Consider the following 26,543-nt stretch of genomic DNA (forward strand, 5'->3'; position numbering starts at 1 on the left):
TACTGCCTATCAGCTGCAGATTATCTTTTCAAGAATGCAAAGGGCAAACATGTTTGAAGCTCCAAAAGATAGAGGAGATGAAAATGAGTCTGGTTTAATAGCAGGCTTTGTTCATACAAGTGTAAAGGCTGGTTAATCCACCTTGAGATAAATTTGAGCTACTGACTATAAATGGTGTACCCGCGATGTGCGGTTAATATTCTTGATTGATGGGTAAGATTCGGGATCTGTGCGTGAGTTTACAATAGCACAAGTGGCAAATTTCATAGGAGACAAAAAAGTCTTGAATCAACGCCAGTTCAAGTCTTTTCGATAGGATTTTGCTTCAAAATACATATACTGTACGAGTGTACATGTTTGTGCCCTATCACATAGTGGTGAGATGGCTAAACCGAGGAAAAGTAATGGACAGATGTTTTTAGCCGTGTGAGGAAATTTGCCAGGGAGAATGTGCACAAGTGCAGTCAATTTTATTTCAATTAGCTGGTATGGGCTCAGGCTCACTCTCAACCCCTGTAAGGAGAAGGGGAGAGCTACAGAAAATGGATGGCTGGATTTAATGCTATTTTACAGCATATCATAGGAGCCCCAGATAGAATGCAAATCGAACCCATAAAGGAACTGTGAGTTGGCGCACACGTGATCATCACCAATTTTTTTCAGACACTGAGTAACTTCTTTGTTTTCTGGCATCAAAAATATTCAGATCTGCATTGATATATGCAGCAGTGAGATACTATATATCTACGTTGCCCAAAGGCATACATGACACAGCACAGTGATGCCGTAATGAAAGAACATTACTTCAGAGTAACCGTCATCTGTATGATAAATGTCCTTTTTCATTTTGCCTCTTTAAAGGACAGTCTTAAGTATACTTATTTAATATTGAATGAGGTAATTAGAAAACGTGTCCGTTTTAGTGCACCGGTTTCTCTTCAGTCGTGGGAAGTAACAAAGGATAATTATGTCCTTACTGCGCTTGAGCTGATTTCTCTGGCACTTTACATGAGCATTTTTCTGCCAACCTTTTACTTTCACTTCTTACATTTGAAACCCTGTGTCTTATAGAGTGGAAAAAAGGAGACTGCAAAGACATGGTGCAAAGTGAACAAGGGAGTATTAATAACAAAGACAACAGCTTTGGAGAAGCGCAGTAATACCCATCCATGTCCTTATATAAAATATCCATCCAGACATTATCCAAGCCGCTGATCCTCATGAGGGCTGTGGGCGTACTGTAGCCTATCTCAGCTGCCTTCGGGCAGTGGGCGGGTTAGACCCTGAACTGGCTGTCAGCCAATCGCAGTTTATACAAAAGAATTGTTTGATAATGCTGTTGTTTGGAACGCTTTGTGTATTGTGCCGGCCCCAAAATTCAGAAATTCTTCGTCTACAATAAAACCCCACTATTTGCAGGGATAGGGACTGAATGCTTACAGGAGTTGCAAAAGTCTGTCAGTGTTTGACATCCATCCAATAAGTTTAGTTGTTGCCTATAAATGTCATAAGACTGTAGCAAAGCATTTTCTTTCAATTATTATTTAATTACTGCAATCTGAATTCCCCCCCCCCCCATACACACACTACAACTAAGTGTGTTTTTTTTTAGTTGTTATCCTTAGCTATTTTTGGCACTTTACATTTTTCAGTTTGTTGAACTGATCAACAACAAAACATGATTTCTTTCCCTTCTCAGTACTATGCGCACTATGCAAATGATGAAAAAAAAATTGAGACTATTTTGAATCAATACACGTGCATTATTTTTATTATTGGGGCGGAGGGGAGGGGTTGATTATTTTTGGCACATTTCAGAGTTTGTAACTTTTTAATTAAGTGCTGAATTGGAATCATTTATTTATTTTTCCCAGCCTTTTTACACAAGCATTTATACTTATACATAACTACCTGTAGCATGTGCGATAGCTACTTTTTTCTTTTGTACAATACAATACACTACAATACATCCTGATTTATATCGCGCTTTCAAAACCGCTGCAGCTGTAACAAAGCGCTTTACAAAACAGTTAACACAAAGTAAAATAATAAACAACACAGAACATAAAAACAAGAACAGTCGTGCAATCTTTTTGTAATCTTGCAGAACAGTGTAAAAGGAAAAGTATCAAATTCCCCATTGCCTCGGTATTCACAGTACTGTGTGACAGTATTTAGCTTTCCAAATGCATGCGGACTTTCAAATAAATACCGGCTTGGACCATATTTAGCATAACCGCAGGTAGGCTAACAGGGGAGTTGGGTCTGTGGCAGGTCGGGAGCTGACACCTCTCGGCGAGATGCTGTCAATGCAGCTGTTACATGGACAAACAAACTGCGGAAAGCGTTTTACACCGCAATAGTACAATTAGCCACGTTACGTGTACAGTGCACACACAAAAGCGATATAGATTAAGTTACTTCGCCAATGCGTGCAGCGAATGAACTGGGGGGAACGTACGCAGAATTTCAACTGCCAGCCGCCGGCAGAGAAAACCTCTCGCACCAGCCGGCTTCCGGGGATTGAGAGAGTCTACATCGGCTGACGGGTGACTGCACGGCAGACGTCGCTTCTGTGGTTCGGCCAGGGGGAAAGGGCGAACTAGCACATCTTCGCCGATATCCGCCTTTCGATTTCGGACGCTCCGATATGTCAAGAAAACTACAGCGGACGGAAATCTGCGCCGACTGCAGTGCGCCAGGTAGAGAATCGAAACACACGGGGAAATTGTTAACCGGTTGTGTCAGCGCAATACCTCGGGAGAGCGACACGTTTAGAAGAATGGGGCCGAGATTGGGCGCTCTTTTTACGGCTGGGTAGAGCAGGAAAACGGCCAGTGCTTCGAAGCGTCGCTTAGGCCTCACATATTGTGCGAAAATAGGCGTGTTTTTAAACGCAAGATAACGTTAGCCAATTGAAGCTAACCATTGTTTTATCTTAGAAGGCAGACTTGTATGTTTTATTTGGCAGGAAAGGATGTATGCGCGTACACGGTAGCGTAATGTCGTGCTGTGGAAGATTTGCATCGCTTTTTGATCCGAAGAGGTTTGTTTTGATTTTTTGGGGGGCAGAAACATTCTAGCGTAGCTGAGCTGAGTAAATTGCCGAATCTCACCCTTTCTGTTGGGCTTTTTTTTTTGTTTAATACCACGCTAGCGCATAGAATAAATGCAGAGTTGTTTATTCCAACGTGTTTTGAGTTTATTTGGAATTTGAAGCATTTGTTTGTTGTGTTTTGAATCGTTTCATGGTCATTGTTGCTAGTTGAGCTAACGCCAAGCTCGCTCACCAACTTTGGCTAAATGACAAGTTTTCACAAGATGTTATAGTTTATGCGTCAAATGTCAGTCACGTGCAGCAATATTTATTCATATTTCGCAGTTTCTTTTAATGATTCGTAGAACTCAATACAAAGTCTCGACACATTAAACATATCTTTTGAAATTTTCATTTGCCACAATTAATGTACTGTACAACTGAGTTTTATTTATTATGTTGCGTGGAAGTCATGTACGCCAATGACATTTACTTTCTTTGACTTTATCCGGCTAAAAAAAAAAGAAAGAAACACACACATGACATTTATTTACATCTCACTAATGTATAATAATCTGACTGCTCAGTAAACAAGTCCTCACGTTTAGTTCGGACTCTGGCTCATGATTATTGATGCTTATGTGCGTTGCCTGTATTCATTCACGTGTACATACATTACAACACCTGCTCTTTGTCTGCTGATGCCTCTGGTTGCAATGCATGTGTATTCAAAGCTGTCAAAATAGCTTTATGGCCCCAGTACTCAGTCCATGCTGGCTACACCTTGCTACATTTTTTTTATTACATATCTCAGCATCTTGCTACTGTCCATATCAATAAACGAACAGGCACTTTCGAACATCAGTTAAAGAATGACTAAAGTGCAATTCACATTGATTTAAAAATGCAAAATGTGTGCTTCTTTTGTTTCTTTTTAAGAGTTTTCCTTTTCAGCTTGTGCTCCGCTCTTAGAAAGAGCTATGAAGTGGGCACAGTCTCCACGTGCCCACTTCATAGTGCGCGACGACCTTTTGCATGGACTCCAGTGAGTCCGTTTTTGCTCCCATCAAGTAGCCCGTGTGCCTCTTCTGTGTTGAATTGGTGAATTCAAAGGGAATGAGAGGAGCCACTTTCATTGGCTGCTTAGCTCGTCGGCTGTGTTCATGCCCACAAGCACCCATGTCTAAATGTGCTCTAAATCTACTCCACCCATCCGCAAAGTTAGACTGCACTTTGCATTCGATTTGCGTTGTGCGCGAGAATAGGGCCCCAAGGGTCCTGCTGTAAGTAAAGGTCAGATGAGATCTACACATTCCAGTATGTTTTATAGACGGCCTGGGATTGGCTGGCGACCAGTTCGGGTGTACCCTGCCTCTCGCCTAAAGTCAGCACCGGTATGGCTTCAGCTCTTAAGCGGCACAGAGAATGGATGGATGCACTGTTGATGGCTGCTTGTAAAGAAAGTCTGAAGCTTGTTAAACCATTTTTAGTGTTGAAAGGTGTCACTGTCACGTAAACCATGTTTACAAAGCTCATAAAACCATGAATATTGTTGTTTTTCAGACCCGGGCTGGACCAGTATCAACCGAGGTGTACTGATCTGTGATGAATGCTGTTCAGTCCACCGCAGTTTAGGTCGCCATATCTCCATAGTCAAGCACCTGAGGCACAGCGGATGGCCGCCTGCATTAATGCAGGTGAGAGTGAGGGATCATTGAGGGAAAAAATCATGGATGGCTTTTCCAAAATAAGAATAAATGAATATTATGCTTCCTAGAGTTGGCCGGCATCACCTTTGATGTCAATTTAGATTGGTTAGCAATTTGCAAAAATAACAGATACATGGGCTTCACTGTACTGATCGAACAAGATTGTCCGTTCGCTTTGTGATTGATGTGATATTTTATGTGGTCACAGATAATATCAATTTGTTGCTCTTCAGTTCTTCCCAATGTTAAGGTAGTGTTTTACTGGGTCAGTTTGCTTGTGCTTGTAAGGTGTGTGCTGCTCAAGGTGAAAGCCATTAACTGCCCTGCTTGTGTATTTGTTCAGATGGTTCAAACGTTGGCTGGCAATGGGGCCAACTCCATATGGGAACACAGTCTTCTGGATCCCGCTCAAGTGCAGAGCGGTCGAAGGAAACCCAACCCGCAGGACAAAGTCCAGTAAGCATCATCCCTCACTACCTTAAGTACTACTGTAATGTAATACCACAAGACATTCATTCAGTAGTTTTCATTGACAAAATAGTAAAAAATATGCAGTCACACGAATTTCTTTACCTAGAATAGCTTTCTTTGCAAATATTAACTCCTTATAGTTGCAATCTTGTATTCTGTATTAGTATTATCATCATCATCATCATCATCATCACCGCCACCAGGACCACTAAATCCCTTTGAGGTGTACATTTTTGTACAATTGCCCCACCTACAGTCCCACAAAATCTGAGTTCATCAGAGCCAAATACCAGATGCTGGCCTTTGTGCACAAGCTACCCTGCCGCGATGACGACGGCGTGACCACCAAGGACCTCAGCAAGGTGGGTGCTCAACTGCGGACCCTTGGGTCATCATTTCAGCTTGATTATAAAAATTGGTGTCAGACATACTGTTGAATTACATACATGTGTAAGCACAGTAGATGTTTAATTTCCAGATGTCAGCGGGTGGTCCCACACGTAAAACGTGGATGCATAGACACGTGTGCACACACGCAAACTAGCTTATTAAACCCCCATGGCATAATGTAAATTGAATGACAAAGCAGGATAGAATAATGACCTGTGCTGCTGTGTGGCTTCACTGGGCCAATAAGGAGGATGTGCCTGTTTCTATCTCCGCCTCATGTTTTATCACCCCCTCTTGTGTCCTTTTCTCTCTCCGTGGATTCCTCTGCCTTTCATTGTTTTCCTGTCAGCAACTTCACTCAAGTGTGCGAACAGGAAGTTTAGAGACATGTCTTCGGCTGCTGTCCCTCGGCGCTCAGGCCAACTTCTTTCATCCAGTATGCAAATAACACACAGGACTTCCTAAACTGACCGCTCTACTTTAGGCCTGCTGCTTGACACTCTTCTACGTCTCCCCAGGAGAAGGGTACTACACCTCTCCATGTGGCAGCCAAGGCAGGGCAGATTTTACAAGCTGAGCTACTAGTGGTGTACGGCGCTGACCCCGGAGCACCTGACATCAATGGACGCACACCCATGGATTACGCCAGGTAAAGCCTGGTAGAAAATCGTTAAATCACACTCTGTGCGCATTTGCCTCCGGTGTAAACTATGAAATGTATTCCAGAACCAAATTGGTCTTGTGTGTTTTAGGCAGGCGGGCCACATAGAGTTAGCCGAGCGACTGGTTGAATGTCAATATGAGTTGACGGACAGGCTGGCCTTCTACCTTTGTGGCCGGCGCCCAGGTAAGCCATCGCAGGAACAGGCAGTTGCTATACAAAAGTGACAAGTAATTGTACACTTAGATTTATGTGCTTTTCCCTTCAGATCACAAGAATGGCCATTACATCATCCCTCAAATGGCAGACAGGTATGGACCAAAAACTTGGTATTTTCTACTCAATGCCTTTTTATGCATGGATAGCATAAAACAGCCTTGGGATTCCTGCAGTTTGATGCAGTTGAGTACTGTGACCAGAGGGTGGCACCGCATTATATTTTAGCCCACATTTAAAAGCCGATAAAGTAGGTGCTTTGGCCATTGCAGGTCAATATTTAGAGACTGTGTGTTTAAATTTTTCATTTTCATCAACAGGAGGTTTGATTCAATGTCCAAGAAGTGCGCAATCATATAAATCAAACATTTGCAGCGCCGACAACAGATGCTGAAGAGTTGACAGCCAAATGTGCAATACGCATCACTCGTGTATTACAAAATCTTTGTTGCCGAACAGAACGTTATTGTAGGACCCGCCTCCCACGTCACTCGATCTGTTGAATGGTATCTGTGGATGATGACAGTCTAAGCCGGTTCTCCACCCTTCTCTCTGTCTATTTCTTTCTTTTGCTCACTCGTTTTCTGTTCTCTCCATTTTGCTTCGCTCGATGGAGCCAGAGCTCGTCCTAAGTGCCCGACACAGAGGTATCTTTACTTTCTTGTTCTTCTTTTCCCCCCAGAATTTCTCTTCATTTTAAGCACCGTTTCCACAACCCTATCTGTTGTACATTCCCTTGTTGTACAAAGAGCTCACAAAGTGGGAAGCAAAACTTTCAGCTTCAATATCTTAGAGTACGCTAGGAAAAGAAGCAGCAGATTAAGTAGGGTTCATTAATAAAGTAGCAAGGCAACAGTTTGGCAACTTTTGGCTGCCCAGCTGTGCATTTCACCACCTCAGGTTCATCCTCCCTCGGAGACGGTAAATCCATCCAAATCCAAATGCGCTTGTTATCTCTTTCTCCCCACTTCCTTATCTCTTACTCATCTCTCCTTATCGCCATGTTGTCCAACATGTTCCCCACAATGTTCAGCACCCTCCCTCCCACTGTGTGTCTACTCGGCGGTGTAATTACCTGTGCTGTGTGCTGCCATTTTACTGTTGTTTTTTTTTTTTTTTTGGTTTTTGTTTTTGTTTCGTTTTGTTTTTGTAGTCTGGACCTCTCTGAACTTGCAAAGGCGGCCAAGAAAAAGCTGCAAGCGGTGAGTTCATTGGGGGAGATCAATCGGATTGAACCAACGCATTGAATATATTAGTTGGGATGGGTTTTTTCAAATCTTTTTTTTTGTAGCCATAACTGTACTTCAAAGGACGTCTGCTCCGATGTACACTCTTCACTCATGACAACTGTGAACAGAGGGTAGTTAGTTTACCAAAGGGCAGTCAGTAGAAATTTGGTACGACATTCAGTGATGTTTACGACTCCTCTTTTTCCAAGTTTTAAAAAATAATTTTTTTTTTGATAAATTCTGTTGTTTAGATACACAAATCCATTTTTTATTCATTTATTTTTTTAACGCTGTATCTGAGAGAATGTAAGTTCCTAAAAATATCTGCATACACGTGGACAAGAAAAAGCCGAAATGTCTGAGACCAAATCTTTGTGAAAATTGCCCTTGATGCCTCTCGCTGGGTCTTCAGTTGATATGTCCTTATTTTTTTTTTTTTTAATGTAATGATATTTATACATATTTTTCTGTGTATCTGTTGTCTGACAGCTGAATAATCGTCTGTTTGAGGAGCTTGCCATGGATGTCTATGACGAAGTGGATCGCAGAGAAAATGATGCAGGTGAGCCACGTGCCTTTTTTGTGGCGAAAATAAAGTAGCTTTCATCTGTTGACCTTTGCCAAGTAGCTGTTTGAATTTTAATTGTCGTCAAGATTTTTGACAGGGATCAATTAAAAAAGGGAAAGGCAAAGGAAAACACGTGTTCAGACATTGAAAATTAGAAAGTAATTTTGGAGCAAAGGAAAAAAAGTTTTCGGAGTGAGGGAGGAGAAAGAAGAGGGAGGAGGAGAGACTGCCTCCAAAAAGTGTCAAGTCTCCTCTTTGGCACTTTTTCTTATTCCCTCTATGTTGAGAAGAAGCACTCAAATTCGCTCTTTTACTATTGCACTGGAGGTAAGTGGGGAAAGGACACACACACACACACACACACACACACACACACACACACACACACGACGAGGGCTGAGAACACAATCGCGCATGTTGCAGGATCTGTTTTTGCAGTATGTAACTGTATTTTGAGGATTTGGTTGGCTGTGAGACATCCAAGACCGTGTTACTTAACCACACACATTTATTTTTGGTCCTCTTGCGTATGTCTCCAGTGTGGCTTACTACACAGAACCACAGTACTCTGGTTACGGAGCGAAGCGCTGTGCCTTTCTTACCAGTCAACCCTGAGTACTCCGCCACGCGAAACCAGGTAAACCAACACATATGTAGACTTTTGTTGAATGCATGAGGAAAGCTGTGAGAAAGTGTGAATCTGTAAGCATTTGCATCTTTTCTCCCCGTCTTACTACACTCGGTGTAAGGAACAAATCTTCTTGCATAGCTTATCTTTGTCTGTATTGTTTATGAGCATAAACATGACATTTTTCTCGCAGTTAAAAAAAAAAAAAAAAAATCACATTTATGCTTGTTTATTTTGTACTGAAAAGTTCACTGTGTTCGTAACCACGGTCTATTCTTGATGCGAAAGAGAATACTTTGACACCAGAATAATAACTTTGGTTTAACTCCAGAGTAAGCTTTTTTTCTAGTCTCTATAATGTATGCTTTTGCTCATATTCATGTGTTTATCTACTCACTAATCATAATTGCATGTGTGTTTGTGTGTGTTCCAAACGTTCAGTATGACTGTATTTTTCCACAGCAGCACATGGTCATTGACCACAGTAGTCTGACTGGCAGTGAACCATGAGCTCTAAAATGGATTACTATGCTGCAAAACCAATGAAAGATGATATATTTGAGCTGAATTTCAGCACAGCGGTGGACCTTTTTTTTTTGTTTTGTCTTTTTAAATATGTTCCTTTCTCCCCTAGGGTCGTCAGAAACTTGCACGTTTCAATGCTCGAGAGTTTGCTACTCTCATCATTGACATCCTAAGTGATGCCAAAAGGAGACAGCAGGGGAAAGGTCTCAGCAGTCCAACCGGTGAGAAAATGATGGGAGGCTTACACAGGCTAAAGTTTGACTATACTATGTTTTGATTGAATATTTTGGAATTGTGACTAATCTAATTCAATATACTATACATTTAATTTAACTACCCAGAGGGTTACCAGCAAAAGCAATAATATAATTTGTAATATATTACGTAATATTCATGAATTCAATGTTTAGATTTAGCAATAGATTTTTTTTCTGGGACGTCATAGCTGTTAGATTACAACATGTGGCAAAATCGGTATTGCGCAAGCTTTTACAGGTCAAACTTATGAACAAAAAAATGAAAATATCTCCAAAACCTGATGTTTGAGCTCAGCAACAAAAACACTCTTAGGGACACATAAAGCCGTCTCAGATTAAATTTTTTCTATTCACCAGTGAAATGTACAAACCTTAATTTCAGTGAATTTGGCACAATTGCATAAAATATGACTAAAAACAGAAAACAATGATTTTCAAATCCTTTACAATCTATATCCAATCAAATACCATACAAGGACACGATATTTAATGTTATTTTTGGGTAAATATTCTGTCATTTTGAATTTTATGCCGACAACATGTTCCAAAAAAGATGGGGCAGGGACACCTTTATTCCTGTGTTAGATAATCTTTCCTTTTAACAACACTTAGTAAGCGTTTGGGGACGGATGCCATAAAAGCTTTCTAGGTGAGATTCTTTCCCATGCTTCCTTGATGTTCACGGTGGCACGGTATTGAAATTGCAGCTCTAAAATGTCCTTTTTTGAAATATTTGGGTTAATTTTTCCTATTGAATACAATCTGTTTTATTAAAAAAAAAAATAGAATATTTGATAAATTGTGAAATGTGCACCATGTTAATTTTTTAAATAAATATAAAAATAAATATGAACCTTCTTTTTAATTCTTCTTAGTAAGTCACAGTGACCCATCACTGGTGAGCTATAGAACAGACCCGTAAGCCACTCATGTTGCCCTTGGGGCAAACTGATGCCCGAAATTTTCCCCATTGAATACAATCTGTTTTATTTAAAAAAATATATAGAATATTTGTCACAGTGACCCATCACTGGTGAGCTATAGAACAGACCCGTAAGCCACTCATGTTGCTCTTGGGGCAAACTGATGCCCGCTGGCACCATGTTTTTTGTTTTGTCTTTTAAGACAATGCACTTTAATCGAAATGGCAAAAAAGTATTTTGAAGTTCCCTCTCATCTTCTTCCTCTCACTCCTGTGTGCGTAACTTTCACACCTTCCCGCTGACCTAAAAATTAACTTTGATGAGGTGGCTCATTTAGCAATTGCTGCAAGCAGCCAATCATGTGGTCCCGTGCTTAGAAAGTCCAATAAAAAAAAAGAAAGAAAGAAAAGAAGAGTATATGACCAGTGATGGACAGTTTGAGCGGTTAGAGATCATCTTGCACAAGAGACGACATGTCCTGATATTGTACAATACCTATTGATGGCATATGATGTATGTTTTCTCCATAGATCCATTGGACCTAGGATTTGATGATGACTGTGCCATGCTTAGAAAGTCCAACAAAAAAAATAAAAAAAAGAACGAAAAGAAGAGCGCATGACCAGTGATGGACAGTTTGAGCGGTTAGAGATCATCTTGCACAAGAGACGACAAGTCCTGATATTGTACTATTATATTTTTTTTCCATAGATCCATTGGACCTAGGATTTGATGATGACCAGCATGACTATGATAGTGTAGCCTCTGATGACGACACAGACAGCGAGCTGACCACCCAAAATAACAACAACACCCAACGCAACAACCGTGCAAAGGTAGCCCACTTGAGCAAAAACCTATTGTCGACTTCAAATATCAAGAATAAGCTAATAAGTTGCTCCCTGCATCCTACACAAGGGAGTGGCCTCTGTGAGTGGTGCCACATAGCTCCCGAGTGACATCATATGGGGTCCTGTCAGAGAGGCATTCATTGTTCATTCAGAGGATAGAGGAAGGGGGGAAAAAAACTGACTCGAGTAGCACTGGAATAGTGCAGAAATGTAGGACACAAAATTGCGCTAGACAAGGAGATACATTGATTTTTTTTTAATCAATATTCGTTTAAATGTCCCCAGTTCAAACGTACATAAAATGTATACTATACAAAGTACGTATACACTACATTTCATATATTGACTCTTTCAAAGGATACTGTCTGTTTTCAGTAAAAAGAGTTTAGTTAGTAAGTTTATTGAACTCATGCTTACTATTCATAAACGGCGTGTGAAGGATATTTGTTTTAGTCCACTTTTGGGAGTGCAATCGAACTGCATGTTCTAAGGTCACCGGAAGTGGGGAGAGGTGGTGGGTGGTGGATGTTGCATAGAGAGAGCAAGAACCAAAGCTCTTCTGTGTGTGTGTGTGTGCATGTGCGTGCGTGCGTGTGTGTGCGTGTGTGTGTGTGTGCGCGCGCGCGCGCACGCGTGCAATTTTTGGATCAGCTGCGGCTCTGGCCTTCAGGAAGCTGTCCAGCGCTTGCGTTTTCACACTGCTCCGCTCTGTTCTGATTAAAGACCATCTAAAGTGAATTCAGAAATATGTTCCTAAATACATTATACACGTTTGAAGATAACGTCTGGAAACGTGCAAAGATATAGTTCTCAAAAAGCATACATTTAATAGTCAGTCATTTGAAAAGTGGCATGAATGAATGAAATACAGTGAACACCGAAGAAATGTGCTGATCCGCATGAGTGTCTTTATATTGTTTCTGTATCTTTCCGCCTGCCGTCAAGCAGAGTATGGACTCATCTGATTTGTCCGATGGGCCCATCACTCTGCAGGAGTACCTGGAGGTCAAGAAAGCCCTGGCCTCTTCGGAAGCCAAGGTGCAGCAGCTGATGAAAGTCAACAACAACCTCAGTGAGGAACTCAGGCGGCTTCAGAAAGAGGTAGGAAGTGGAAAGGAGCCTTGAATGTACAGTGCTTTTCAGAACAGAAGGACGTTAAGGACAATCAATATTTCATGAGTGTGGATTGTGATGTTGGGCATGTAAAAGAAGAAGTCCTTATGAAAGAGCCTAAACAGCTGTTCTGTGGTATCCCACGTTTTCTTTAATAGCACTCACCTGGTCATATTTGCTTCATTTGGTCACTTTTAGTTGGGGCTTTCAATTCTCTCATTGTATTATCTGAGGCTGCATATTCATAGTATTCATTCATGTTTGCTTGACCAATATATTGAACAAGCAAAGGGTCAGTCTCCAACTGTACTTTGTTTGCGATTGTCCAGTCTAACCGGTCAAGTCACGCTCCTGGATGTTTAGCGGGCTTTGCTCTCTCCAGATTCATGCGTAGGTCCACATGCACTGTCTAATGACATCCGAAACAAGAGGCTGTACTAGTGATACTTTGGTTTTCTTGGCACTGCCAAGATTTATTACCGTAATTTAGCAGGATCTTAACATTCAAGTTGCAAGCGCCTCACTGAAAGAAACATATCCGGCTTCTTGGTTTAAATCTCTGTGTTTGTAGTTTGCAAGTCCTCCCTGTGTTTGTGCGGGTTTACGTTGGTACTCCTGTTTCTTCCCACCGGCCATAGGTTAATTGTAAATTTGAGATTCCAAATAGACCAAAGTGTGAAAATTGTGATCGTGAACATTTTATTGAACACCTCCATCCCTCCTCAGCACCCACCTAGTCCCTATCTCATCATGTAACATGTCAGTGTAACGTGTCATTACCACACACCTGTCCCTCCCCACTACTGATATCACTTAATACTTGAGGTCCTTTGCATCCCTCTATTATACCTGTGCTTATGATTGTTTGTCTTGACGATTGAGTTGATGCCCGCCCCCCTTCCCTTCAACCTCCCCATTTACGTCCCCCCCATCCTTCCTGGTTCCCTCCCTCCTGTTATGTAGATCACACGGATGCAGACAGAGAACAGCGCGCTACGGGGTGGCCAGCATGCTGGGGGTCCAGTGGGCCATGGGGTCGGTGGCCCTGGTGGAGGAGGAGGAGCAGGGACCAGCTGGCTGGGTGGCGGGATGCGAACAGTAATTGGTGGAGGTTTGCCTGTATTGGGGAAAGGACTTGACCACCCAGGACTCACGGTGCCCTCCTCAGCCACCCCGCAGTCCCATCCCCATCGGAGAGACCGCCAGGCCTTCTCCATGTATGAACCCGGGGCTGCCCCCAACCCCACGGCCCATGGTCCCCCAGCCCTGGACTCCCCGGCAGCCCGCCTGCAGCCCCTCAACACACCCAGCGTAAGTTAGAACTTTCCCTTCCTTTTGGAGGCCCTAATAGAGCCAATTAGGCCTGATTAATGGGTGGTAGTCGAATTCCTATGTCACCATTTCTCTTTGAATCATTCTCTTTCTGCACTTCCGCTCCTCATCTTTGTCTTTCAGAGATACACCATATTGTGATTTCCCAAGTGCCAATATAATTCAACCCTGTTCTGTACCTTTTAGTCATTTGATGGGCAAATTGCAAATATGTGCTGTCTGAATGAAAAAGATGGAAAATAATAAATGTCTCTATTTGTCTGGTGCCTCATAACACCAGCGATGCTCCTTCCTCTCCTACACACTTTTACATTCACATTTTCAGCGCCGTCTCTCCTGGTTAGCTCCTCTAATTAACAGCTGCTTAGCGGTACAATGTCCAAAAACACATATACTTTTATGGCCTTGCCACAACATAATGACTATTTGCACATACAAGAGCAGTGTTAAATAATCTGCCTTTCCAAATAAAATATCTTCGTTATTGTGATTGTAGTTTGCGATTGTATAGAACTGAACGGCATTGACAATAAAGTTGTATTCAATTCAATTCAGTTATTCTCAGAGCTATCTATACCCTGCATTTTCATTTACGCAATTAGTGACACGAGTGACTAAAACATAAACTACAGCTCCACAACATGCTACACCACTTTGAAGTACAATCCCAATTTTGAACATTGTTAAATTAAGTCCTTTGTGACAGGGAAATTTGAACGTTATCTTTAGAAAAGGAAGGCAGAATATTTGATACAACCGTTTTTTTTTTTTGGTTTTTTTTGTTTTTTTTTTAATATGTTATGAGGTTGTAAGAGTAGATGTGGCCAGCCAGTGTCCAGTATACACACATTCAGCCATTTTATAGACATGATCCGTCAGGTCATCCAGCATCAATCAATGATCACCACCTCTTCACCAAAGACTTACCTTGTTTGTCTTTCTGTCTGCCTCCTCACCTGTCTGTCTCATGCTCACTGCAGTGCAGCCATGCATCCTCCGGATGTAAGCATTCTGCCTGTCATTGTTTCGTTTGCCACTCATCTTCACACTGTGCTTGCCCTCTGCTTATGATGTGCTGTAGCACTGGGGGAACATCAGTGTCATCTGGTCTTTTTTGAGACTATACTGTGCGTAATTTTCCACCTGTTAGTTGTGTAGCTAATGTCTACACAAGTGTTTGATAGAAGAGTTACCGTTAGAAGGCCTACTGTGTTGATTACAGCAATCAAACCGGCTCTTGCTGACGCTTCATCTTTTTTTTCCTGCTTTCTCTTGCCCCCCTCACCGATATCACTTTCCTTCCCTCTACTAATCTTCTACCCATTATTTTGTCCATTGCTGTCATCCCATCCCTCTCTTCCTGTATCCATCCCTATGCTCCCCTCTGTTCACAGGTAAGGAAGGGTAGTACAGGTGGTTTAACTTCGTACGGAGGACAACATTTGTCTGGATCTTCAGAAATGGGCCGATACATGGTGAGCTCTTAAAAGTTTGCGTGTTTTCATACCAGAAGATGGAGGACACGGGCAAAGAAGGATGACGGGATACCACTTCTTTGTAGTTCTTGGCATTTAAATTCAATTTCACTTATGATGCTTCACCAGTGTCTGCTTGCATTTCCTGACACTGAATTGGTGTGCTTTGATTTTTGGACAGTTGCCCGTTAACCCACAAAACGAATGATACTGTACATCGGTGAAAGTTCAGTGATGGGGGGGAAAGGGACCGAGCCCTCCCGAAAGTTGTGAGAGTGCTTATAGTCATAGTTGAAACTGTAAATAATCCACAAACTATAATCCCAAAACACTTTCATATCATATCGAACCCATCTTATAACATAAGCCTTAAAAAAAAAAAAAAAAAAAAAAGGATTTACTTTATTTTTTAAAATACACTGGAAGTGAGCTTACATCTAGCTCCTGTGCGTCCCAATTTCTTTTGAATTGGGTTTTGACATCTTCCCATGGAATCAAGTATCTAATAAAGATTGCCAAGCAATTCTTCAGTCATTTGATTGATTACATTTACTGTAGTTCACTTGTTGGGCCTGTGTGAATGTTCCAAGAAGCTGCATCTGCAAGAAATACTTGTTTGCAGTATTAATCCTGAATGAGTAATGAGAGCCTAATGTTCAACGAGGTGAATGATAACGACGCCTGGGGGGGTTGTGTGTCCCTCCCCAGACTTCCAAATCGGATAAGCATGGCAGTGGTACTGACAGCGACTACGACAACACGCAAACGTACGACCCCTCGATAAGGTCAGACTCACTTCATGTCACTGTGTACAGAAAATGAGACGCGCGTACTCCAAAAAATGTGCATGTCTGGTTTATTGCAGACTCTGAATTTTACACAGGTGTGATTGGGTACTTACATGTGCCCTGTGAGTGACTTGTCCGCCTCTCACCCAAAGTCAGCTGGGATAGGTTCTAACTCCGCCTTAAGAGGACAAGCGGCATAGAAAATCCATGGATACATGTCCCAAGATGTTGACGATCGTGTACTTTGCTCTTTTTAGCATGGGTCGCAGCAGCGAGGAGGACGGGCGTGGGGAGGCTGAGGAGGGAGGCGGTGGTGAGATGGGCGATCCAGACCCCACCTTGCCATGCACGGAGGACGTCATACTTAAGACTGAGCAGGTGACCAAGAACATCCAGGAGCTTCTCAGGGCAGCTCAGGAGTTCAAACATGACAGGTGAGATGCCAACACCCCACTAATACTGCAGTATTAGGTATTGCTTGCTTTGTGTACCAAATAAAAGTGTGCTACTTTCAGTAGATGTATAGCTAACTAAAATAATACAAGATTCAAGTGTTAAGTCATATAAAAAATTACTGTACTCAATTACTGTAATAAAAATGTCACTGTGTAATTTATCTACATTTTTTCAGTTTAATTTTTAAATGGAACAAAATTCAATTCACGCAAAAAAAAAATATTGACATGGCTGATCACATAAAAATCAACAACTCTAACATTTTAGTTATTTGCTTAATAATTTGTTGCCAGGCGCATTTCATAACTAAAAAAGAAAACAAAAACGGCGGCATCTGGTGAGTGCCTCTGACTCACAGTCGAAAGGATTGGGTTCGAATCTCTGCTTGAACATGAATGCGTAGTTTTGCAGGGATAAGCACACCTAAACAAATTAACTAATTTACACTGTTTCATAATTAAATTAGTGCACTGTTTGAAATGCAAAATGAAACAAAACAAAAAATGCCCCATTTGCTGGCTCTTGTAATCTGTCACCAATCTCCCATTTCCTTTTAAAACTTTAATATATATTTAATATTCTGCTGTGGTTAGATGCATTTTTAAAGCTTTCAACATTCAGTACAAGCTCTCATGAGTCCAAATAAATCTGTGGTGTAAGTGGAAGAACCATGTTGCTTTAATTGTGTTTCGACATTTAAATCTAATCATTCTCCTCAGCTTTGTACCGTGTTCTGAGAAGATCCACTCTGCTGTCACTGAGATGGCCTCACTCTTTCCTAAAGTAAGTTTCCCCACATTTTGTGTTTCTTCTTTCCCTCTTTTCTTTAGAATGGCAATTGCAGCGTAACCCACTCTATACTATAATTACAGTCTTTTACCAATGTGTAAAGCCGTTACAAATATTACTAGATAGTCAATAGACGACCGTAATTTCCGCTCTACAAAACACACCTGATTAAAAGCTGCAACAGCTACATTTAGCTACAAAAACAAATTTACACCTAAAAGCCTTCCATTTTCTTAAAAGCTCACAGTGCGCCTTAAAATGATGTTGAAAATCCGATGCGCCTTGTGTATGGTCATTACGGTAATATTTCGACCCCAAAATGGCTCCCTGCTCGAGACATGCTGACAACGCAGAGTTCAAACTTAAGGCAATTGGGTTACGTAGTTGAATACGGAAATAGAGCAGCGGCAAGAGAGTTCAAACGTTAACGAGTCAAGGTTATAACTTGCTGTTGGTTAAGTGAACTGTGTTGCTGCTTTATTAAATAAGTTTGACTGACATCTGATCGTTCTGTTGGTGGTTCCTTGAGTGTAGCTCCATCTAGTGGACGCATTGGAGATTGCGTCTTATAAAGCGGTGCGCCAAATGTCTGAAAAAAATTACAAAATAGGCCATTCATTGAAGGTGCGCCTCATAATCCGGTGCGCCTTTTAGTGTGGAAAATACGGTATGCGTTTCCTCCACTTATTTTCTGTTGATACTTAGCCATTTGATCGATCCTCTACTCAATTAAAAGCATTTGCCCTCGTGTCTATTTGTATAGCGCCCGGCCCTGGATGCAGTCCACAGTTCACTCCGCCTGTTGGCCTCCAGCGCCTCGCGCTTACAGGTGGAGTGCCGCAAGGCTGCGCCCTCGGAGCCCGGCGCTCCCGCGGTGGACTATCAGCTCCTCACTCAGCAGGTCATCCAGTGCGCTTACGACATAGCCAAGGCCGCCAAGCAACTGGTCACCATCACCACTCGAGAGAAGAAACAGTGACACACTGCAAAATGCTGAGAGAAGGGTGGGTAAAAGAGGAAAGGGGGCAGGTCCAGTGTGGTCACACTATTGGGTGGCGGAGAAGATGGGGGGAGAAAGACAAGTTTGGACTATGCATGGGAAGGAATCGGATGAAAATGTTACGGATTAAATGAGCACAGAGAAGGAACGGGCGGAGGGATCCAAAGTGGAAAATGACAGGTTTCTGAACTCGACGTGTAAGATAAATGGCTTTAAGCGCGATGCCGACAAGAACGCATGATGGTGCTGATGTACAGTTAATCGCATCGTTGACATGTTGCAACTTCCTTTATACCCCTGCCCGTTGTTCCTCATCCCAGCTTCAGCTCAATCACCCGGACCAACATTCAACTGTGACAGCCTGTCTTTTGCGCTCCCTTGCCTTACTAGGCTGGATTAGTGGACCCCCACTCCACAGCTACATGCATCGTCTTCTCCGGTTTGCCTCCTGCAAAGGCGTTCCACCCTGTTGTGGAGGTCCATCACGGCATGTTCTGGCATGTTTCTTTCTCGGTTTCCCTTTGAACAGGCAAATTTGGAATGGATCGACATCTCTAAAAACAATTAACACTGGAATAATTGGGATGTATTTTGTTTTGTTTTTTTATTGATATTTTTACTGATTTGTTTCATGTTTGTCGTCGTCTCACTTATGATTCTCGTTTCGTGGCGCAGGGAGACTCCGTTCACCCTCTTACTGGGATTTAGCTGAAACAACCTGTGAAGAGTCCTGAGGATTTCTCAAGCACTCTTTTGGAGTGACATTTGCTCCTTTAAAGAGACACTCAATGGGTGAGATTGGTATCAGGTGCCAAAGTGTTTGGATTGAATGGTCAGACCAAAAATCCCTTGGTCTTGTTTTATGACAGGACCTGGATCGCAATGTTTTAATCAAACCTCAATTGTCTTTTATTGTCCAATTTTTGTGTGTGTGTGTGTCTGTGTCTCTTATAATTTGCCTCATTTTACCGCTCCAGTGGAATCATCTCATTATTAGTCATTGTCAAATGTTGCAGTTCAGCAGTCTGGAAGCCATTGCAAGATATGTTTTGCTTATGTATGTCATTTGTAATGGATTTAGTGTTCACATTTTTTAGCTGCCTGGTGAGCACAATCAAGCCCTGTGTTCTTTTTCTTAATTCTGCGTCAGTGTGGTCTTCTGATTTTGCCCACGGAATTTAACAATCTCTGAGAGGAAAGAGCACTGTGAACACAGATACCGGTAGTTGGCCTTGTACAGGTGACAGAACAAGCCCGCTGGCTTTCTCACCCTCAAAAACGCAGTTAAGACTAACATTTGACCTTGCCAAGTCCCATCCAGCACTTTGAATTCATGGACCACCTTCAGCACTTCAGCCAACTTTTTCAAATTGGTCATTTGATTTGCTCCTCGCGTCTTATCTGTCGCATGTCTCCGTAGGTGAGGGCTGATTTGTTTGCTATGACCTAAAACGACTCTTGCAATGTATCATTGCTCGATACTGAATGCCTTTGCACATGATCATCTCCTGTTTGACTGGCTGCAATGTTCTGACTGCTGCAACAATAGAACTTCCATCGACAAGGCTCCTCCCTCGCAAACGTTTTAGACCTGATCCGTGTGTGTGTTTATGTCTATTTGTTAGTCCAAGTGGGCTTTAGGGCGTGAGTGCTATTCACCAAGCATCCAGTTAAGTTCTGGCCTTGAGAGTGTACTTGCACAATGGCGGGAACAAGATGGAGCTAGCAGGTGGACTCACATCTACAGCGCTCAATGCACTCTCCTCACGGTCATACTTCATGCATTCGGCGTTTGATGCAAAGGCTGCCTTATGTGCGGCGTGGTGCAATAGGAAAAGGTCTGAAGCATGCTTGGGTTCAGCACTAAAAATCATCTCGGAGTAGTTTGGGGAGGGAGAAAAAAAAATGCACTTGGCACCTCTCAGTACCTTGATAAGTGGACACTAAGTAGAGTGTGAATGTTGACTGGTTTCATCTCATCGTGCCCAGCAAACTTTTATTTCTCCATCTGCGCATACTTTTAGCATTTAAAAAAAAAAAAGGTCATCGGCTGGACCAAGCCTTCCATCAGCCAGTGATTTATTTGAGCCGAGCCCAATCCAGAACCACTGGCCGTGCACTGTGGCCTGTTGGGTTGCTGTCCTTGAGCATCACCCCACGGGCATACATTTTGGGAGATGTGTGACGGGAGCATTGTCTTTTAACAGAAAAACACTAAGAAAAATGTATAAATGTAGAGACACAGAACAATGACTTAAAAAGGTCAGTTGTAATGGAAACTCATAAGCTGTACATTTGTAATAAAATAAAACAAGTTAATTGTCGATGGTTTGGCTGTTAGTTTTTTTTCAGCTATTGTTCAAAAGTCGAATCTGTGAGTCTCGAAATAGAACCTATAATTACTTTTATATCATAACGGTTCTACATTAACTCATTCACTGCCAGCCTAGTGAAAATACATGACATACATTTTTCACTTCTATAGCTGTCAGTGGCGGCGAATGAGTTAATACACTCTACAAATGTTACTTAACTCACGTACTTAAACCTTCATATGTAAGAAATACACATGCAGTATTATACAGCAACAATGCCTGGTTGTAAAAATATAATCAGGCGACTTGATAGTTGTTGCACAAATGTATCAAAACTAATGTACCGGTAATACAAAATATACAACATTGGAATTTTCAGATTGTGGTGGTTGGGTTGTTAAAAAAATGTTTGTTTTTCCTTGCTGTGGCATTCACAAGCAGTCCCTTTTGGTACGTATAGACATCTTCCTGTGGACGCCACAGTTCCAACTAAAAAGTTCCGTCATTTGTCTATATGTACTCATCCGAGCTTGAGGAGCTCAGCAGGAGAGCACACTCTCGTCTTCGGCCTCTCTTGCGTCTCCTCTTTTGAATTTGCATCCTTCTATGGATAACGTCTGGAAGACAAAAATTGCCGTTAAAATGAAATACTGTCCGAAAATGTACAACAGTTTGTTTTTTTGACGTGTGCCAAGTTACCGACCTGCCACGCTTTCGTAGTCTTGCTGTGGATCGTGCCAGTAAAGACTGGGCATGGTCCTCCAGTGGCGGTAGAGGCGCGTGTGCAAAACAGACAGTGTGAGGAGAACCAGCAGGAAGCCCAGCGCCGCCGCGGCCCACACCGCCTCGTTGGACCTGGGGGTCCTCAGAAAGTTGCTGCTCACAAACGTGGCTTGGCCCTCGGAGTCCCTGAAGCAGTCGCACTGTTGCCCTGTGGTGCAGGTGTCACAGTCGTCGGTGGTGGCCGGATCACGCCGCCGTTCTTGTTGGATGTGTTTTGGAGCCACGGACTCGTCCCGCCCCTTTAGTGAGTTCATGTCACCTTTTTGCGCCAACTCTCTCTCTCTCAAATCTACGATTTCATTTTCCTGTGTTTGTCTGTTTGCATTGGCGCTGTGTTTAGCAGAGAACCTCTGTTTCACTGTAGGACTTGTGGCTGCTGCCCAGCGTCCATCAGTCTCTGGAACCTTGATGAGTAAAATCCTCTGCGTAGGCCCCGACACTCGAGACCCAAAAGGGATTGCAGGCCTGGATGACAAATCCTGATTTTGGATCTTCGTCAGAGATGCACCTTTCCGCAGACCAGACTGATTTGTGAGAACCGCAGTCCCTGTCGAGTGTGTCCTCAAAACATCTGACACGTGAGATGTTCCATTTAATTTCACATCATCCTGTTTTGGTGGTATCGCGGCTCTTTCCTGCCTCTGCCTTGATTCCCCTTGAGGTTCTTGCCCATTTCTGTTCTTTGCAGGAGGGACTTTGTCCGCCTTTATCTTTCCTTCTGGCCATGATGAGATTATCTGCTCACAGCACTGCCTCACAGACTCCTGTGGATTTTGGATAAACACATGCTTAGAAATATCTCCTGGAGGTAATCTTTTTTTTTTTTTTTTTTACCCTCTCAGTCAGATTTTATATCAGTGTGAGTGGACGGATAGATGTTTACATATAAAGATGGGGTCAGAATAACAATCAATTGTGACCGATACTTACATTATGTACATATTGTTTCCAATATGGAAACAGATATCAGACCGACACAAAAAACAAATGTGATGTGGTAGCATCACTCCAGACAGAGTTGAACTTGAGGCGAGTTCTTTCAAATAAGATGAGAAATCAGCAAATGTGAAAAAAGTAACAATGTTTAACGTTTACTGCTAGTTTTGCTGGAATTGGATCCACTCCCACCGTGACCCGGGCGTCACAGAATTAGCTGGGATTTTCAGGAAGGAACACTTTTATATCCTAACATCCTCAAAAGAAAATTAAAAGAAACAGTTCGTTCTCCAACCTTGGGTTCTGAGCGGCGTCGCTCTCGACGTGTGCGTCCGTATCCATGTTGGTTTGTTGCGCGTGTCAACAGGAAGTTGTATTTGCCTCTGATCGGACTACCTGAGGTCGTCGTGCTCTGCAGCCAATCACAAACGTCTGAAGAGGCCGCAGTGGAAAGCTCCAATGTTCTCCCCCAAGACACCAAAGCTACAGGCTAAAGACAGACACGAATGCACATTCACTACTTTAATTGTTAGCCCATAAATTGGAAACCCGAGGAACAAATGAAAAGAACAGTGTCATTCCACAACAAATGTGCTCGTTTCTCCCTGTGTTTCAGTCAGTGACTTGTTCCCTAACCATAGATTTGTTGAGCTCTGGGTGAGGGGTGACGATGTAGTCGTGTAGACATGAGCGGGCCAGGATGGACACAAGCGCACGCTCGCTGAAGGCTGCGCAGGGATGGTAGAGCAATACGGCCGCTCCGTGCTGATAAACGCACAACAAAGAAACATTTGAGACCAAATATTAACGCCATAAATTTCTGCTTGAAACACAGCTAATGTGCGACGGGAAGTCTTTATAAAAAAAAAATCCACTTGAGGTTGGAAGTTACTCACATGCAGGTTATTAAGCCACCGTTGAGGAGGACAGTACAAGTACTCTCCACTCTCTGCCCTGACTGGCCTGAAAGCACCGCTGCAATGCACACAGCATATATACGCGGTCAAATAATGTCATAAACTATGTCACTTTGCTCAAAAATTGTGCTTTAAAGAAGAGAAATGCTTTAATACGACTGAAAAACCAAAGACACACGAATAAATATCTGTACCAGTGGATAATACATGACAGCAAGTCATATCAATCCACGGTTCTGAATGTTAAGCACTAGGAGAACGTGCAAACTCCACACAGGAAGGAGATGCTAACCACAAAACTGTGCACCACCTAAAACAAGATTAAGTATCAATGCTTGACTTTCTCGGGCAAACTGCATTGCAATAACAATGTAAAAACACAATGTTACCTGTTGGGGATGCTGTGGCGGTAGGAAATGGGTTCAGTCATGCAGACCTGCCAGGCAAGCTGTTAAAAAATGTGGTCACAAATAACCCTCCTCCTCAGTTTGTTTCTCAAGAAAAGTAACAAGGTTCCTGGGTCAGTTTAACCGGGGGGCATACACACAATTGAATTCCATTCAACAAGTATTATAAGCGATTAAAAAATACATTTACACTCTTTTTAACTGAATTTTAAGGGTGTCCATTTGATCCGCAACATAACATGACTGTTAAGCACATTTAGTATTGAATACAGCCAGTGAGCCATCAACCAAACTATTATCAGGCGGACAGTCTGGGACAATAATTACATAATAGCGACATTATTTTGGAATGATCATAAGAGGCAGAAACTAAAGAGTCAAGGTCTTTTGAGGATCTAAATTGAGGATTTTTATTCACGATGACCTAAAAGGTACTGTTGTTGACTTTTTTCGTGTCACAGTGGAGCACCTAAGGTCAGGGGACATTAAATGTAGCGTGACCTTTTGGCACTTAAATCACTCCATTTAATGAAGGTAGCGTGTTGGGTAAACATAGCGCTTGTTTGAGTGTTTGCTCACCTCGGGATCGTACACTGTGTCGACACTGGGGAGCCTCTGTTAGGAGCAAAGAATGAAAATGGCTCAGGATTTCGAGACAGCATTGTGAAAAAGGGTTTTCCACAAGTGTGACAATCTCGTGCTGTGGCGCGTGCCATCCAAGACATTGAGACGGATACAGCATTTAGACATTTAGACCATTAGGAGCACATGAACATCCATCCATTTTGTACTCGCACGTGACCTTTTTAGGGTGCTGCAGCCTATAAGAGATGGCTTTGTGAGAGGCGGGGCACTCTCTGGACTGAATGCACAATCAAAGGGCTCAAAAAGTGTCTTCAAAGTAATCAGTTATTTATTACCCTGCAGAGATGGTAATATTGTAAGGAAGCTTCTAATCATAATATTACTTTCAAACGCAAGTAACTAGTAGTATGAAATGTATTTCACTTTACAAGTAACTTCACGAACAATTCTTATATATTTGTCAAGTACAGTACTCAAAGACTTGATATCTGCCGTATCCATGGTTACCTGTGTGGAGTCGGACCAAGCAACAGTTGTAGGACAGCCCCAGTAGATGGCATCCGTTGGAAGATCCCTTTCCAAAAGCAGCTACACGAAAGACAATTTTCACGATATGACTTAAGTCACGGGTTATAGCGATCATCAGTAGCAGCATTAAAATAATAATAATAACATATCCCGACCTTTCCATTGTCACAGTCGGAGGTCAGATGCTCAGAGTTGACGTGCCGACCGAAAAAGAACCACAATGCGGCCAGCACGGCCACCGTGTGGTTCGGCATGCTCTTCAGTCATCCAGGTGGGAGATAAAAATGCCATGAAATGTCAGGCTACTGCAGCTACGAAAAGAACGAAAGCAAGTTCTGAAACTTCACAACATGTTCCAAGAACAAAGGCACGGCGCAAAAAAAATAAAAAAAATACCATGCTTATCCTGTCTACTCCGTTTTCTTAGTTTCAGATCATGCCGACTCCGTATTCTTAGTTTCAGACGGTGACCGACGTTTTGCACTTTGTAACCTATGCAACGAGACGTTTTGACTAACATTGAAAGTGAGCATTACAAATGCAATCACCAACGTCAACAGCGGAAGTATTTTTTTTTACTTTCAAAATAAAGTGTTAGTAAATTACTGAATATTTGTCAATCTGATGCATTTTGTCTATTTAAAAAAATAAATGTAGGTATTACATACCCAATTTTACAAGTATATCCTTTTTTAAGATAAACATATTCGCTCTTTAGTCTGAAAATGTCCCGATTGAACTTGACATCCGTTTAGCTCGCTGCTCATGTACGGAAAGTGGAAGGACTCAAAATTACTATTCAACGGGTGTCCAAAAACAGGTTTTCAACTCTAGCTGTACATAACATATAAAAACCCACTAAGTATGATACCTTGGGTTTCAGTGCTGTGGTTTTCCAATTTAATATACTTTTTTACCCCTTTTTTAATATTCTAGTCGAGCATAAATTGACAGCCTTCTTCTCCTATCATAGTGATTTCCATGAATAGATTTAATTCTGGCAACACTCCAACTGAAGAAATGAATAGAGGATGAGGTCTGGTAATAGCGGCGACCTAAATAAATGAAGCATAAACAATCTATCCATCCACTTTCAACAGCGCTTTTCCTGAACTGGGTCGCGGGAGTTGCTGGGGCCCGAATTGGTCGCCAATAAGTCTAATGGCGCATATAGAGACAAACAATCATTTACGCCCACAGCCTCACCGTCATCGAGTGGGAACCGATTCCACGCTGGCCGCACTCAAGGCAGGCGAGTGTACCACGACACCATCAGTGAGTTACATAATAATAATAACAATAATTACAATACTAATAATAATAATATTTTTCAAAGGAGTTGGTAACAAAAAATGCTTAAATCTCTTTGCAGCAAATGGTATTTATTTGGGTGACCAACTGATGAGCACGTCTGCCTCACAGTGCAGTGGTGCAGGGTTCGATTCCGGTTCAGGCCTTCCTGTGTGGATTTTGCACGTGCCTATGTGGGTTTTCTCTGTGTTTTCTCTAATCTTCTTATCCTCACAAGGGCTGCGGGCGTGCTGGAGCCTATTCCAGCTGTCTTCGGGCAGTAGGCGGGTTTCACCCTGAACTGGTTGCCAGCCAATCACAGGTCACACATAGACGAACAACCATTCACGCTCACAATCACACC

The 26,543-nt window shown here is 42.3% G+C and overlaps 2 protein-coding genes across 6 annotated transcripts; one reads left to right on the forward strand and one right to left on the reverse strand.

The window, feature by feature from the left end:
- Nucleotides 1-2,304: 2,304 nt before the first annotated feature.
- Nucleotides 2,305-20,742, forward strand: git1 (G protein-coupled receptor kinase interacting ArfGAP 1). Of its 5 annotated transcripts, none has more exons than XM_019885854.1 (21): nt 2,305-2,702; nt 4,601-4,734; nt 5,090-5,202; nt 5,474-5,579; nt 5,957-6,043; nt 6,126-6,256; nt 6,360-6,454; nt 6,537-6,579; nt 7,105-7,131; nt 7,638-7,686; nt 8,203-8,275; nt 8,821-8,918; nt 9,544-9,655; nt 11,326-11,450; nt 12,414-12,566; nt 13,542-13,889; nt 15,305-15,385; nt 16,094-16,170; nt 16,431-16,607; nt 17,349-17,412; nt 18,182-20,742. In XM_019885854.1, the coding sequence occupies exons 1-21, from the start codon at nt 2,651-2,653 to the stop codon at nt 18,395-18,397; spliced, it is 2,361 nt and encodes a 786-aa protein (XP_019741413.1). In that variant the 5' UTR covers nt 2,305-2,650; the 3' UTR covers nt 18,398-20,742. The 5 variants fall into 5 exon arrangements, with proteins under 5 accessions (XP_019741413.1, XP_019741417.1, XP_019741414.1 ...); XM_019885856.1 differs by lacking the exon at nt 2,305-2,702 and adding an exon at nt 2,983-3,046; XM_019885858.1 differs by lacking the exon at nt 13,542-13,889.
- Nucleotides 20,673-25,461, reverse strand: tp53i13 (tumor protein p53 inducible protein 13). Its single transcript, XM_019885868.1, has 10 exons — nt 25,286-25,461; nt 25,045-25,200; nt 24,869-24,949; nt 24,356-24,391; nt 23,759-23,817; nt 23,349-23,427; nt 23,089-23,217; nt 22,748-22,942; nt 21,437-22,280; nt 20,673-21,350 (listed from the first exon to the last, which is right to left on the reverse strand). The coding sequence occupies exons 2-10, from the start codon at nt 25,141-25,143 to the stop codon at nt 21,244-21,246; spliced, it is 1,629 nt and encodes a 542-aa protein (XP_019741427.1). The 5' UTR covers nt 25,144-25,200; nt 25,286-25,461; the 3' UTR covers nt 20,673-21,243.
- Between the last annotated feature and the right edge of the window lie 1,082 nt (nt 25,462-26,543).

The sequence above is a fragment of the Hippocampus comes genome, unplaced genomic scaffold (genome assembly GCF_001891065.2).
Source record: "Hippocampus comes isolate QL1 unplaced genomic scaffold, H_comes_QL1_v1.1 scaffold29, whole genome shotgun sequence".
Lineage (NCBI taxonomy): Eukaryota > Metazoa > Chordata > Actinopteri > Syngnathiformes > Syngnathidae > Hippocampus > Hippocampus comes.

What these genes read in the sequence shown, in the direction of transcription:
- git1 (XM_019885854.1), top strand. Translation starts at nt 2,651, where the DNA reads ATGTCAAGAAAACTACAGCGGACGGAAATCTGCGCCGACTGCAGTGCG. An exon ending in AGCCCCTCAACACACCCAGC is followed by an intron (nt 13,890 to 15,304) that starts GTAAGTTAGAAC and finishes CTCTGTTCACAG; the next exon opens with GTAAGGAAGGGTAGTACAGG. An exon ending in ACGTACGACCCCTCGATAAG is followed by an intron (nt 16,171 to 16,430) that starts GTCAGACTCACT and finishes TGCTCTTTTTAG; the next exon opens with CATGGGTCGCAGCAGCGAGG.
- tp53i13 (XM_019885868.1), bottom strand. Translation starts at nt 25,143, where the DNA reads ATGCCGAACCACACGGTGGCCGTGCTGGCCGCATTGTGGTTCTTTTTC. An exon ending in ACACAGTGTACGATCCCGAG is followed by an intron (nt 23,818 to 24,355) that starts GTGAGCAAACAC and finishes ATTTTTTAACAG; the next exon opens with CTTGCCTGGCAGGTCTGCAT. An exon ending in CGCCACAGCATCCCCAACAG is followed by an intron (nt 23,428 to 23,758) that starts GTAACATTGTGT and finishes TGTGCATTGCAG; the next exon opens with CGGTGCTTTCAGGCCAGTCA.